This window comes from Ovis aries, chromosome 25 (assembly GCF_016772045.2).
Source record: "Ovis aries strain OAR_USU_Benz2616 breed Rambouillet chromosome 25, ARS-UI_Ramb_v3.0, whole genome shotgun sequence".
Lineage (NCBI taxonomy): Eukaryota > Metazoa > Chordata > Mammalia > Artiodactyla > Bovidae > Ovis > Ovis aries.
In genome coordinates this window covers 8701530-8717820 of record NC_056078.1, presented here as the reverse complement: position 1 = coordinate 8717820, position 16291 = coordinate 8701530, and the positions used below count along the sequence as shown (strand labels likewise).

General features: G+C 40.4%; 1 protein-coding gene and 1 long non-coding RNA gene across 3 annotated transcripts in view; one reads left to right on the top strand and one right to left on the bottom strand.

The window, feature by feature from the left end:
- ACTN2 (actinin alpha 2) overlaps positions 1-16291 on the bottom strand; it is a 76925-nt gene that overhangs the window by 42813 nt on the left and 17821 nt on the right. For both annotated transcript variants that reach the window (XM_004021370.6, XM_060406742.1), the window contains exons 2-4: positions 4765-4879; positions 3763-3882; positions 497-583 (exon numbers count right to left, since the gene is read on the bottom strand). In XM_004021370.6, coding sequence (XP_004021419.1) covers positions 497-583; positions 3763-3882; positions 4765-4879 — 322 coding nt within the window. The remainder of the gene's footprint in view (positions 1-496; positions 584-3762; positions 3883-4764; positions 4880-16291) is intronic.
- Positions 10234-16291, top strand: part of LOC105604921 (uncharacterized) — a 71619-nt gene continuing 65561 nt past the window's right edge. The window contains exon 1 of the long non-coding RNA XR_009598575.1: positions 10234-16283. This is a non-coding gene — a long non-coding RNA (uncharacterized LOC105604921). The remainder of the gene's footprint in view (positions 16284-16291) is intronic.

The window sequence follows — 16291 nt, the reverse complement described above, 5'->3', positions numbered from 1 at the left end:
ACAGCTACTGGGCTGAAAGATAGGATGACAAAAGAGATTTTGTTTTAAAAAAAAAAGAAGGGGAGGGAGTGAAGGATGAGAGAGAGAGGAAGTTAAAAATGAACTAAGGAATGCACAAACAGATTTCAATTGATTATCTTTTCGCACTTGGGAAAAAAAGGGTTTCAAGCTGTGAAGTCTAAAGAACTGTTATAATCATGAACCGACAAGTATAATAAGCAATAAAGAAGCTCAAAAAAATACTCATTTAAAAAAGCAAATTCTGTTCTGAACATGTGCTCATCTTTTCCTAAATGATTCCACCCCCATGAATAAAACAGCATTGCTGGGGTCTCTTTTTTTTCATACAAATAGAAAACTCGTGAAAACCCAACTCAGGCATCTTTCATTCAATCATGTAAGTGACTGTTCAGTTTTACAAAACTCTATTCAAACTTGACTTTATCAACTCAATTTTATTCTAAGTATCTATCAGGTTTTTACCCAAGTCTTTTACCTTCAACTGAAATATCCTGAATAGCAAAGCGCAGGATGATGGTCCAGATCATACCCAGCGTCATCTTCACGTTGCCATCAACAATTTCTTTAGGTAAGAAAAAACAACAAAAAAAGAGGTTAAAGATAATATAATCAGTACATAAAGTTTTCCTATGAGTCGTCTGTAAGTTTTGACTTCAGAGCTATTGGAAAATAACATATGGAAAGACCAGTTTCCGTTTTTGTAAGTGTCGTAGCATGTCTGGTTATAAATGTGGTATTCATAACCAAATGTCTCCAGTTTAAATAAATTCTAAGTTAATAATGAGCACAGATCTTGCATATGCAAAGTCACTGAAAACAACCCAGGGATTTCCCAGGCTTAAAGACTAGATGCGCTAAGGTTCTAAATAATCAGAGACAGAGAACACAGACTCATCTTTACTCTGATTGTTCTTCTCAAGCTCCCCAGTTGGCAGGCTATCGGATTCAGTTGCAAAATAAATGAATGGCAGGGTAGTCTCAGCTCCCGCTAGACTCACCAGGACTCCCAATCTCCCACAGATAATGGAGATCCTTCTTATTAGTTCTTATTAAGAGTCACTGGGCTGAGGAAACCATAATTCAAAAAAACACATGTATCCTAATGTTCACGGCAGTACTATTTACAACAGGCAGGACATGGAAGCAACCTAGATGTTCACTGACAGATGAATAGAGAAAAGCTGTATAAAGTTCCCTGGTGGCACAGAGGGTAAAGAGTCTGCCTACAATGCAGGAGACCCAGGTTCAATCCCTGGGTCAGGAAGAAGTCCTGGAGAAGGCAATGGCAACCCACTCCAGTATGCCTAGAGAATCCCCATGGACAGAGGAGCCTGGCAGGCTACAGTCCATGGGGTCGTGAAGAGTTGGACACAACTGAGCAACTTCACATTCACACATTTACAAGGGACTATTACTCAGTCATAAAAAGGAACGGAATTGAGTCAGCATAGTGATGTGGATGAACCTAAAGTATGTTATACAGAGTGAGGTAAGTCAGAAAGAGAAAAACAAATATCATATATAAATGCATATATATGCAATCTACAAAAATGGTACTAATGAATCCATTTGCAGAGCAGGAACACAGATGCAGATGTAGAGAACAGACTTGTGCACACAGCAGGGGAAGAAGGCGGTAGGATGAACTAAGAGAATGGCACTGACATATATACACTACAGGCATAAACTACGTAGCTAGTGGGAAGAAGCAGCTGGATAGCACAGGGAGCTGAGCTCGGTGCTCTGTGATGACCTAGAGGGGTGGGATGCGGAGAGCGAGAGGGAGGCTCAAGAGGGAGGGGATATATGCATATATACAGCTGATTCACACTGCTGTGGAATCAAGATTGCCGGGAGAAATCTCAATAACCTCAGAGCAGATGACACCACCCTTATGGCAGAAAGTGAAGAGGAACTCAAAAGCCTCTTGATGGAAGTGAAAGAGGAGAGTGAAAAAGTTGGCTTAAAGCTCAACATTCAGAAAACGAAGATCATGGCATCTGGTCCCATCACTTCATGGGAAATAGATGGGGAAACAGTGGAAACAGTGTCAGACTTTATTTTTTGGGGCTCCAAAATCACTGCAGATGGTGACTGCAGCCATGAAATTAAAAGATGCTTACTCCTTGGAAGAAAAGTTATGACCAACCTAGATAGCATATTCAAAAGCAGAGACATTACTTTGCCGACTAAGGTCTGTCTAGTCAAGGCTACGGTTTTTCCAGTAGTCATGTATGCATGTGAGAGTCGGACTGTGAAGAAAGCTGAGCACCGAAGAATTGATGCTTTTGAACTGCGGTGTTGGAGAAGACTCTTGAGAGTCCCTTGGACTGCAAGGAGATTCAACCAGTCCATTCCGAAGGAGATCAGCCCTGGGATTTCTTTGGAGGGAATGATGCTAAAGCTGAAACTCCAGTACTTTGGCCACCTCATGTGAAGAGTGGACTCATTGGAAAAGACTTTGATGCTGGGAGGGACTGGGGGCAGGAGGACAAGGGGACAACAGAGGATGAGATGGCTGGATGGCATCACTGACTCGATGGACGCGAGTCTGAGTGAACTCCGGGAGTTGGTGATGGACAGGGAGGCCTGGCGTGCTGCGATTCATGGGGTCGCAAAGAGTCGGACACAACTGAGCGACTGAACTGAACTGATGGCAGAAACTAACACAACATTGTAGAGCAATTACACTCCAATTTTTTAAAAAACTCACTGGGCTGTATAAACTTTCTCCTTCAGATGATTAGTCTGACTCTATTCGTTTTTCTGCACAAAGCATTAAGAGTTTCTTTTTATTATGTACAATATAGGAAAAGTTATTCAAATTAAAAGTATTTTTTAAGGAATGTCACATGTTCTGACTCTTTTCACTGCCGATCACCTCAGTTCCTCCAGCCATAATCTTTAAGCTATGATATTTTTCAAAGAGAAGTTTTGTCCAGTCTACAGTTGCCATATCTGTCAGCCTTGTCACAATTATTTTAGTTGGGCCTTTTTGATTGCCAATGGAATACGGACACACTTCAAAATTCCCCATCTGTAATCTCTGGGATCCAATTTTCCAAAGCAATTTACTTTAGGACCATGTTGAGGGTCAGGAGATGGATCTGTCTAGTTCTGAACCTGACACCCTCTAAAAATATATTAAGGCTTCCCAGGTGGCTCAGTGATAAAGAATCTGCCTGACAATGCAGCTGATGCAGATTCAATCCCTGGGTCGGGAAGATCCCCTGGAGAAGGAAGTGGCAACCCTAGAAAATTCCATGGACAGAGGAACCTGGTGGGCTACAGTTTATGGGGTTGCAAAGAGTCGGACATGACTGAGCACACACACACACACACAAATGCACGAAGTTCAAATCACATCCTAAGTTATCACATCCTAGAACAATAAGACCATTGGGAAAATGGCAATATCTTCTTAAAATCTAGACGCTGTGTTCTCAAGATAAATGCCCCAAAAAAGAAGCCGTCTTTGTTTCATGTCAATGTTAAAAATAAGCACTAAATCAATACAGCTAATAAGTTAAAAGCTTAATAAACGAGGGGAAAGTATCAGCTCTATTTGACTCTGTACTTTTCAAACAGCCTTAGAGCGGTGAATCCTGTTCATGTATCCAGAGCTTGGCAGAGGCTGACACAGGAGATGGCGGGAGGGAACGGGGAGGGCAGAAGGCAACCAGCTGCAGGCCCACTGCCCTATGGGGAGGTTGGTGCACCTTCCCATCACACCCCACTTACCTTCTGCCCCGATGGACACCAGCTTCACGCCTTTGCTGGCTATGTAATCCAAGGCTTTGTTGACATTAGCAATTTTGTGGAATCGCATTTTTCCTCGGTCAGGCTTGGGCAGCCTTTCCCCTGTCGGGGGAAGAGAGAATCGTGTAGACACAGAGAAAAGAGCCCCTTGATGCGGAATCAAGATGACAAAATTCAGAGTACACGCCCTCCTTAAACAAAAATCATTCTCTGACTGTTCCTTGTGTGTCTATAGTTTCTGTAAATTACAGTACTTTCAAGATGAAGTGGACCAGAGCAGAGGCTGTGCTATGAAGTCCATATGCTTTTCAGACCGGCTGGGACAGCCTTGTTTGGTCTATGAACCAATGTTTAAATAAGTAAGAGAGCAGCCGGCTTGGGCCCCCGCAGCAACTGGAGTAGCTGACCAGCTATGAGAAGAAGTCAGGGAGCTTCATTCAAATTGCAGGGCTCATCTCAGACACGGGAGTATGAGGATACCCGGATCAGGGCAGCCCTGCCTTCATCCATTCTCCAGTCCAATGTCTAAACCAGCTAGCTGACATTCAGGGCAAGGTATAACCCCTCAGAAACTTTGACTCCTGTTTGCAGAGTTAAGCCAATGTGTACACTGGCTTTTGGCATGAGAGACAACTTTTGGAATACACGCTAGCTGGACTAAACCTGGACAGGGCAGCCTGGTGAGGAGTTATATAAATGTCATTTTCTCTTCTCTCATTCTGTTTCGAGGTGGGTGGCAGAAACATTATTTTAATAAGTCCATTTTAAACAGAATTTGCTCCTCTTTTAGAAGAGAAAAATAACTCCAGACAGATTGCTCTTTGGAAAGTTTTCTTTGCCAATAATACCATGTTCTTGCCCAGCCAGGTTCAAAGGGAGCTTTTTTAAAAACAAAAACAAAAACAAAAAAAAAACCCAGATGCATACATATCTACTGCTCAGACAAACTGGGTATAACATCTACAAAAAATGTTTAAGACTCACCTGAGATGACTTCCAAAAGTAGCATGAGCTTAAGGCCATTCCGGAAATCTTCCTCGATGTTCTCAATCTGAGTGCCAGCTTTCCTGAGGTGGGAGTTGCACCAGGCGGTGAAGGTCTGCAACAGAAGCAAACAGTGCTGAGCACAGCTCTGTCCACACCCAGCGCCCCGCTGTGTGGACCACACCCAGCATCGCACACCTTCTGGGCCATAGGAGGCAGGGGCATCTGGGAACTGGAGAGAAAGAATGATCTGCAGCCCAAAGGTACGATATAAGTAGCGTTTCCTCTTTAGAGACAAAGAAAAGGAAGTCATTGATTTGGTCTAACCAAAAAACAGGTACTACTTTTGGAATTAACATATACACACTACTATATGTAAGTGGATAACCAATAAGGACCTACTATATAGCACAGGGAACTATATTTAATATTTTGTAATAATGTATAATGGAAAAGAATCTGAAAAAGAATATATATATATACACACACACACATACATGCATATATCCTCCTCAAAGCACTGCATGAAGGAACCATGCCGTGCCCAGTCACTTCAGTTGTGTCCGACTCTTTGCAACCCCATGGACTGTAGCCCACCAGGTTCCTCTGTCCATGGGGTTTTCCAGGCAATAATACTGGAGTGGGTTGCCATTTCCTCCTCCAGGGGATCTTCCCCACTTAGGGATCGAACCTGCATCTCCTCTGTCTCCTCCCCTGCAGGCAGATTCTTTACAGCTGAGCCACTGGGGAAGTTTGTATACACACACACACACACACACACACACATATGCATATATATATATATACACACACACACACAAACACATCATATACACACACACACACACACACACACATATATATATGTAACTGAATCTGTGCTGTATACCTGTTAGTAAATCAACTATACTTCGATAAAAAAATAATAAAAAAATTTTTTTAAGGTACTGTGTTTTTATACCGATGCCCTTGCCTTCTGAAAACCTCTTATTCTGTAAGAAAGACAGATTAAATTAGGATGTGCATACAAGAAAAATCCATGTGCTTACAGAACAGATGAATAAATAATCCTTACAGAATGTTCAAAATGTCATACTTCAGAGCAGAAGGTGGGAGACACTGTGTAGTAGGAAGGGGAAGAAAAGAGGGACTCATAACCACTAATTATCTACAACTAGTTTATCCTGGATGAACAACAGTTTTAAGCTAGTAACTGAATCAATTAAACAAATTTGCAGTATAGTCAATCATTACTACTACTAATAATAATAGCAAGAGTCATTAATAATAGTGACCTCCTACTGGCATATTCCAGGCCCCGGGTTAGACCCCAGATTTCAAAGACAATTAGATAGAGCTCTGCCCTAGAAAGGTTCAGATTCCAGTCAAGTTAAGAAATAACCAGAGCAATATTAAGCAGAAATATGAATGATATACTAAGGGGTATCTGAAGTCATTCTGTTTATTTTTCAAGCTTCTTTTAACTGGGCTTCCACTTGTGCACTATTTCCTGCCAAAACCAGATTAGAAATGCTTCTGGCAGCTGCTGGCTGCCAGAAGAATGCAAACTGTCCCCTTGTCACACAACAGCTGCTGGGCTCAGGAACAAAGTGCCCGGCACACTGCGCTGGAGGGAGACCCACAAATAGGGTGTGTGCTATAGACAGGAAAATACACCTCTCAGAGACAGACATTTTCCAAGTTAGAACACAGAAGGACAGAGTTTCCATTAAAATGATTTTCCTGGGTAACAAAAAGGATTTTCAGATTTGACCAATAGTTATTTCTAGAAATACTGAAAGGAGTTTGCAGCAGCATATTTGGACTCAGAGACGATCATACCAGGTGAAGTAAGTCAGAAAGAGAAAGACAAATTCCATAGGATATCACTTTTATGTGGAATCTAAAATAGGACACAAATTAACTTCTCCGCAAAACAGAAACAGACTCACACACACCGAGAACAGATTTGTTGTTGCCAAGGGGGAGGGGGTCAGGGGTCAGGAGAGAGATGGATTGGAAGGTTCGATAGTAGATGCAAACCATTATATATAGAATCAATAAACAAGAAGGTCCTAACTGTATATAGCACAGGGAACTATAGTCAATGTCCTGTGATAAATCACAGTGGAAAAGAACATGAAAAAGAATGAATATATATATGTAACTGAATCCCTCTCCTGTACAGAAGAAATGAACACAACATTGCAAATCAACTCTACTTCAATAAAATAAATTTTTAAAAAGAAATATGTGATGGCATTAAGTTCTAGGGTAAAAAGAAAATGTAGGTATTTTCTTAGATTAACAATAACAAATGTTACTGTGAGAGCCTAAACTAATAATTATTTCTCCAAAACACACCTAAACTTTATTCTGGTCTAAACAGAGAGATACCCTAAGTCATATGTTCTAGATCTGCACCTAACCAATATGATAGCCACTGACACACTTATTTAAATATAATTAATTAAATTAAAGGAAATTAAAATTTTAGTCCCCCAGCTATACAAGCCACCTTTCAAGTGCTCAAAAGCTACACAGGGCTAGTGGCGGCTATGTTGGATGGTGTAGACATGGAACATGAAAGTTCTACCGGACAGTGCTAGTCTAGATAATCGTTTCTGTTCTGAAGCTAAGATTATTAACAAGAGTCTATTACTGCCTATCTATTATTTCAAGAATCTATTATTCAAAATTCAAGGGGTACAGAAAGGTATAAAGGAGAAAGCTTCCCTCTCCACTCCTGTTCTCGGTCGCCCAGTTTCCTTCCCCAGAGGAAACAACAAAGAGAATCAGTTTCTTGCGTTTCTCTTCAACAACATTCTACACATGTGCAAACACAGACACATACATCATTTTCTATATCCCTTTAACATAAATCATAATATACACGCTGTTCTGCACCTGGATTTTTAATTTATGGCTGATTCACGTCAATGTAGGCAAAAACCACTACAATATTGTAAACTAATTAGCCTCCAATTAAAATAAATTAAAAAAAATAAACATTTAGCAATTGCTTTAACCAAAAAAAAAAAAAAAAAAGAAAGAAAGAAAGAAAAATATAACCTAGGGATCATTCACTATCAACAAAGAGCAGTCCTTTTATGGCTGCACAGTATTCCACTGTTGTAAATATACCATATTTTTTGAACTAGTTCCTTGGATTAACATTTTAGGCTGCTTCCAGATAACCAAGTTCATATAGTTAAAAAACTTCCCAGGTCCCATTTTCAGCAAGCAAAACTACTTTAAAAGTAGTTTTTCAGTTTGTTTTTTCTGACAATACCAAGACTAACCATATTCCTAATCTTTTGGGAAAGGCAAAAGAGAATATAGCAGGTTGTGATTTTTTTTTTTTAATGGAATTGATGGAGAAAAAAATGAAAAACTCAACTCAGAAAACTCAGCTCAAAAAAAAAAAAAAAAGAAAACTCAGCTCAAAAAAAATCTTTATTGAGTTGTCTTTATCTAGATTCTACTTTAAAATGTGCAAATATTGCTGGTGTAAATTTCCTTACTTTGTTACCATGTTATTTAAGGCCCTTCATAATACAAGTATCAGAAGCACTTCTGGATAGAACTGCAAGTCTGTTCATGAAATCAGTGCAGCTCCTGACCCCCCACTGTGGAACACTGTGAACGTCTGTTGGATACCACCTTTTTATAGGCATGCATACGATGAAGGTAATTTACCATAGATAATTATTCAGCTGTGCTAAGCCAGAGAATGAATTGAATCTACAAGGTCAATTTAGTCAGTTAAGTGTAATGAAGTTTCACTTTCTTTAATGAGTATTCCGAAGGGCCAATAAAGGTGGTGACTAACTAACTTCAATGCAAAAAAGGACCCCAATGGCTTTGCCATAATAGCTTGCAAAGAGGCCAGTGCATTCTGAAAAGGAATTTTAAGCTTTATTAGACTGTTTAATTTTCACTCTATTTACAGTTTTCATTACCATGGCCCACAGAGACCGTTTCCATGCCTTCCTCATTGTCCCCTGCTTCTGTAAAAAGCTGCAAATCATGGAGGAGATAAAAATGAAAGCCATCACAGCAGCAACAAAATCCCACACATTGCACCTAAAAGGCATCTTTGTGGATTTTCTTGTTACTCGATGGCAACGTGCATCTTTAAGGTCCCTGCAAACTAAATCTTGGAGAACTGAAATGGAACCAAGGTATGTCCACGTGGTTTTGAAAGGAGGCTCCTTGGTTCAAACCAGATTACCAAGGCAGGTGTCCTTTCTTAAAAGGAATGGTGTTCTAGAAACCAGACACAGTCCCTCGAGGAGGAAAGAGGTCAATGTCCCCCAGCCTAGAGTCCATCTCAGACGCTGCCTCGTCACATTAAGGCTCTCTAACCTCCTCCCTTGCGTCCAACTCAAACCTCCCTCTATCTCTCTCCTAGAAAAGAGCTTCTTCTCTGCTCCTGTTCACCCAGTGATAAACACATACACTTTTTTTTGTTTAGTATTCATTCACTTGGCTGTCAGGTTTTAGCTGTGGCTCCAGGATCTTCTGTTGCCGCATACAAGCTCTCGAGTTGTGGTTCTTGGGCTTAATTGCTCCATAAGCATGTGGGATCTTCCCAGACCAAGGACTGGACCCGTGTCCCCTACATTGGCAGGCGGATTCTTAACCATGGGACCACCAGGGAAGTCTCTATAGATCCTTTCTGCATCTTAAAATTAAGCACGTTAAAACAATCCTTCTGAGCCACACAAAGAGAACCAAGATGGGAAAACACATAACCATCTACTCACAGATAGAAAAGGCTGACGTTCCCAGTCCTTCTCACCCTCCTAAGATATTCATGACAAAGCTAAGGGAACGATGGACCTTAGAGATGATCATACTAACTGAAGTAAGTCAGAGAAAAATAAGAATCATATGACATTACTCATATGTAGAATTTTTTAAAAAAGGAATACAAATGAATTTATATATGAAACAGAAATAGACTCACAGACACAGAAAAGAAACTTATGGTTACCCAAGGGGAAGGGGGGAGGATAAATTAGGAGTTTGGAATTCACAGATACACCCTACTATGTATAAAACAGATAACCAACAAGGACTTCCTGTATGGCACAGGGAACTATACTCAATATTTTGTAATAACCTATAAGGGAAAAGGATCTGAAAAAGAATAGACATACGTATAACTGAATCACTCTGCTGTACACCTGAAATTAACCCTTTAATCAATTATACTTCAATAAAAAAGAAAATAAATACATATGTATTTATTTCTTTAAAAGCTAAGGGAATGAATGTTCAGTCATCGGAAGATGGAAGGGCACGGGAGTCTTTGTCTCACTGTGTATATGTTCCTTCGGCAGAGGAGTAAATAATAGCACTTCCCCCTGAAATATACAGAATCATAACCCATGAGTCACCGACCAGGAAGGACAGTGGGTGCACACGGGTCTCCCTGCTCATATGGCCCCCTCCCTGGCCATTGTACTGAAACTCTGAAAAAACAGAGAGCAGAGGGAAACAACTGAGGGTTAAGGCTCTGTGCCCATGACTTGTAGTATGATGTTTTCATGTGAAAAGCCTGAAGGATATGCAAATGATCCGCAGGTGCACCGCCATTATACTCCTAGAGAGCCAGAAAACACTCTTCAACCCCTAAAACCTGGTGGTTGAGAAAAATGTCAGTTGGAACGGCCAAAACCTGGAAGCAACCTAAATGTCCATTGACAGATGAATGGATAAAGAAGATGTCGTACATATATACCAGGGAATATTACTCAGTCATAATACAGGATGAAATAATGCCACCGGCAGCAACATGGACGCAACCTAGAGACTGTCATACTAAGCAAAGCATGTCTGAGAAAAACAAATATCATATGACATCACTTACATGTCTATCTAAATACAACACAAATGAGCTTATGTACAAAACAGGAACGGATTCACAGACAGAAAACAAACTTACAGTCACCAAAGAAGAAAGGTTGGGGGAAGGGGTAAATTAGAGGAGTTTGGGATTAACACACCCACACTGCTACATATAAAACAGATGACCAAAATGACCTGCTATATAACACAGGGAACTCTACACCTGAAACACACTAGATAGAAATCGACCGTACTCTAATAGAATATAAATTTTTTTTAAAAAGAAAGAAAAATGTCAGTTGTAGGAGTTTCCTAAGAATATCTGTTAGCACAAATTACTATCTCCATTCAGAAGCCACACCTTCTTTTTTGAAGAACTTACTAGCCAAGTTCCAAGTCCATAGAAACGCTATTGCCTTTCTCAAAGTTAAATTATATGTCATGATAATCAGTACACTGTGCTTAATGACAAAAAAAGTACTTATATCCTCACTGAAATGTTGAGATATGCTTGAGTTATCAAACACTATGCAGTTGTCTTTAGTTTCTTTTTAAGTTAATTAAGCCTACAGATATAACAACCTACATTGTAGATTATTCCAAAGAGAGAGGGGAAAACAACATCTTTCCATGAAAATGAGTAATATCTGTGATTAATTATATTGTTAAAATAACACAAGTTTGCATCTTTACCTGGGAGATACCATCATCTGACACAAAAAAGGACCAAAAGAAAGAAAAATCAATCCTGAATCTGACACAGTTCTCTGAGTATGAGTCCATTTCATGCCATCTGTTAATTATTAATTCTTCTAGCAATAAGGCTGTAGGACTGGGCTGGCTCCTGTAAGACTACCCTTGTTCAATTTACTATTCCATTTTCTCCAAACAAAAATCTGGCAACATAACAGATATCAATTTCCTTTATATTTTGTGAACCAGCTTTTATTTTCATAATAACTACATACAATACTAATTTGAGGTCACATTTCCTAACATGAAGACTCACTTCAGTCATTGGGCATTTCTGAATGAAACAGAACAGGGTTTACTGAGGGCAGGGACATTTGGGCACAGCAGCATGAAGTTTGGACTGGGTAAGCCTGAATAACTTTCAGCTTTTAAATCCACTAATTATAAAACAGCATTGTCACTGAGTTTGGGGTTGGCAGATGCAAACTATTATATAAAGAATGGATAAACAACAAAGTCCTACTCTATAACACAGGGAGCTGTAATATATTCAATATCTTGAGATAAACCACAACAGAAAAGAATATTTAAACAGAAAGAAATGTATATAACTAATTGAATCTCTTTGCTGTACAGCAGAAATTAATACAACACTGTAAATCAATTATACTTAAAAAGCAGCATTGTCTATCAAGTCAAAACCAGTTTAAGGCAGCATCAGAGTTTTCTACAATTTTGAGTTTGCTTAGCATTTACTGTCCTCCATGGGTAAAGACATCAAGAGGGTCAGAGTATGGATTCCTGGCCAGATCCTCTGGGCAAGACAACTGAGCCCCAGGCGAGCAGAAATAGTGGTCCCCAAGAGGGAGTGGGGGGCCCGGTCCAGCTCACTATCATGGCTTGGAACTCAGATTCTATTTCTGATTCTCAGTTCAGTTCAGTTCAGTCGCTCAGTCGTGTCCGACTCTTTGCGGCCCCGTGAATTGCAGCACACCAGGCCTCCTAGTCCATCACCAACTCCCAGAATTCACCCAAACTGATGTCCATCGAGTCGGTGATGCCATCCAGCCATCTCATCCTCTGCCATCCCCTTTTCCTCCTGCCCCCAATCCCTCCCAGCATTAGAGTCTTTTCCAATGAGTCAACTCTTCGCATGAGGTGGCCATGCAATTATTTGTCCTTGATGTCCTGACACTTTCCCAGCTACCAAAAAAATTGCCACGATCAACTTTATGAAATAATTCAAAAGGTTATCAGGAGAAGAAATACAAAGGCCAGCTGGGCAATACAATCTATTATCACAATAGCTCTGAACAGCCTCCTGCAAAAAACTATTGAAAACTACAACTCTGTTAAGTCAATTTTCTAACAATGCTCCATTTCTTTTTCTATTTATAATAATCATTATAACCGTGTTTTCTTTTCCACTTCACAAATTCCCAATTTGCCAGGATTGCTTCTAATTACTATCCTGGTCCTTTTTTAATATTTGAAAAGTAAGGCAGGAGGTGGGAGTGTCTAGGAAGATGCACATATTTTGTAAAATGTCTGGTTAAGGGAGGAGAAGCGGGGCAGCTCTGGCATTTTAAGTAAGGGGCACTGCCCTCCTCAAGGGCAGGGAGCTGGTCCTCTGAGGGGGCAGATCAATGCAACCCACGTGGCTGGTAGAGGCAGCCATGCTAGTTCACCTCAAAGTTTCCCCACCCCTCATCCAGAAAGACCCTGACCCACGCATCATGGGGGAACAGCCCTGGGTGAGTCTGCACGATGCCACAATGCCCAGAGTCACATCAGAAAAATGCTCCAGAATCACATCAGAAAAATCAGCAGAGTGACCCTAAATTGAAAGGGTCAGACACTCTACCAACTTTGAAAACACTTAAAAGGTGTTTCTCAGGATCAGGGACACAAGAGAACAATCTGGTGGTTGTCAGGGGGAGGAGCTGGAAGAGGGATGGCGTGGAAGAGGGATAGAGTAGAAGGTTGGGGTCAGCAGATGCAAACTTTTATACAGATAAAAACACCCACTGCTGTTCTCTTGCGCTCTTACACAATCTATATTTGCAAAATATTTTCCAGTCCCCTACAATTCATCATATTTCCCAACCAACTCATTGTATTAGGTTCATGGATCATTGCTTAGGGGAAGAAATAAGCCACGGGATTGGTAGAGGCAAACTATTATTTATAGGACGGATAAACAATGTTCTGCTGTATAACACAGAGATCTATATGCAAAAGTCTATGAGAAACCATAAGAGAAAAGGATAAAAAAGTAGAAGACTGTATACATGCATGTAACTGAATCACTTTCCTGTACAGCAGTAACACAACACTATAAACCAAGTATATGTCAATTGTTAAAAAAGAACAAAATTCAATGCAATTGCAGGGGTGGGGGGTAAGGTGTTTCTGCTGGTGTTTAACAGAATAGCTTTCAGGACTCAGCAGTCACTCACAATGGTGACCAACTATTCAGCACAATGAACACTGACTAATCATCAATCAAGATCATAATGATCTTTTAAAAAATTCCAAATCTTCAAGGTTGCCAAGCACCCAAGCACACTTTTCAATTACACACAACATTTTAAAAAACTGAATCAAAGCAAGAAGGAAGTAAGTGGAAGAGTGTTCCTTCTAAGGATGCTGTGTGCCCTGCAATCGATTACCAGACATCTCTGAAGCCTATTTGGGGCCCTAACGTTCTCATAACTGGCATAACGAGACAGCTAACGGCATGGTGGGTAGCCCTTTTATTCTCCGCCCATAAATCTCTGCTTAGTCTCCAAGATCCTGCTGGATAACATGGCACACAACAGCTCAGGTTAGCAGTCCCTAAAAATCACCAGTTCTAAAAGCCTGAGCTTGGCTCTGTGACCAAGTCAGCGTCTGGTGTGGGCACGTCAGCTCACCTTTCCTGTGACTTTTTTTCTTTTTTTAAATTTCATTGAAGTACAACTGGCTTGCCACGTTGTGTTAATTTCTGCTGTATAGCAAAGTGACTCAGTTATACACATATATATTTTTTTCATATTCTTTTTCATTATGGTTTGTTACAGCTCCCTGTGCTAGACAGTGGGACTTGTTGTTTATCCGTCCTATAAATAATAGTTTGCCTCTGCCAAACCTGTGGCTTATTTCTTCGCCTAAGCAATGCATCATGAACCTAATACAACAAGTTGGCTGGGAAGTATGATGAATTGTTGCTGCTGCTGCTAAGTCGCTTCAGTCGTGTCCAACTCTGTGCGACCCCATAGACGGCAGCCCACCAGGCTCCCCAGTCCCTGGGATTCTCCAGGCAAGACCACTGGAGTGGGTTGCCATTTCCTTCTCCAATGCATGAAAGTGAAAAGTGAAAGTGAAGTCGCTCAGTTGTGTCTGACTCTTAGCGACACACCAGACTCCTCCGTACATGGGATTTTCCAGGCAAGAGTACTGGAGTGGGGTGCCACTGCCTCTCTGCAGTAGTCTCTGGCCCTGCCTTATTCACCCTTGTATCACCTAATGAACCCAGCACCCAGCAGGTACACCTGTATGAACCCATACAGAGCCAGGACCCATTCAAGTTTTTAATACTTCAAGCTTAAATTGTGACAATTTCAATCATAAATAAATTGGAGCCTTAATGGTACCAACATACAGCTTTTCATCTGAGTATCAGGAATACACATAAACACAAATTTAATGACTCAAAGACAAAGTAAGAGAAAAGAAAAAAAGAGAGGCAGTCTTTTCCCACTGATTCATTCCCAACAAATACTGCCTACAAGTAGAATTCAGGCTTTCTTTCTAGGCAACGTGAGAATAGCTAACAATCTCTAATTAAGGAGTGTCAAAGCCTACGAGCAACTCAGGTAGGGCTGTCACCATGAGAAGGCTTTAAGGACTTGGTAAGGGAGCAGGAAAAATCCTCTCAGAAATACCTGGTGGGTGACACCACCACCTGGAACATTCTAAAAATGTCTGTGAAAGTGACAAATGTCTGTGAAAGTGACACATAGAGAAGCTGGGATTTCTTTTTTTTTTTCCCTGCACCACACATTTTGTGGGAAACTTGGTTCCCTGACCCCCAGCTTGGAAGCTCAGAGTCCTAACCATTGGGCTGCCAGGGAATTCCCAAAGATGGGATTTTTGTTTTGTGTTCCAGACATTTTATCCTGAGACACAGTGGCACTCAGTAACTATTTGCTAAATAACATCTTTGTTTGACTTTCTGGGACAAAGAAGACAGCTATCAGATTTTTTAAACTGAAAAAATAAAAACCACTGCAGAGCTAGAAATCTCTATCTGGTCAAGTTCCAGGCTTTTGAAGATTCTTATTATGTCAAACTTAACTAACCCTTAAATGTTTAAAAAAATAAAATAAAAAGGGGTCTATAATCTTGTCTCCCAAAAAATGGCTCACTACTCATGAAAATCCTCACTCCTGAAGAGGATCTAAAAATAGAATCTGGCCGATGGGTGCCACTTGAAGTGGGGAGGGTAGAAATGGCTTTCCCAGCCCTTGAAAACACAGTCCTAACCAGCTCTGGTTTTCATCATGAATTTTAGGCTTCAATCACCAGGTTCATAACACTGACTTCCATTTAGTCCCTGGATGTTCAGAATAGGTAAAAATAAATAAATAAATAAATAAATAAATGTGCTAACGATCCTCAAGGCTGCCTAATGGGACAACAATGCTTTTCAGGTTTTAAACAAAGCCAAGTCTAGCCCAGACTAATTCTGGTTTAAGGAATGATCTGTCTGATATATGGAGTCTCCTTCATAACTTCCAGAAAGAATGGGACAGATTAAAGCCATGGAATTTGGAAAGAGGAAATAGCTAAATAAGGTACTGCAGGGAGGTTCAAGAGGGAGGGCATATATGTATACCTATGGCTGATTCTTGTTGATGTTTGCCAGAAAACAACAAAACTCTGTAAAGCAGCTAAAAATAAAAACTAAATAAAATTAAAACTAAAAAGTAAAAAA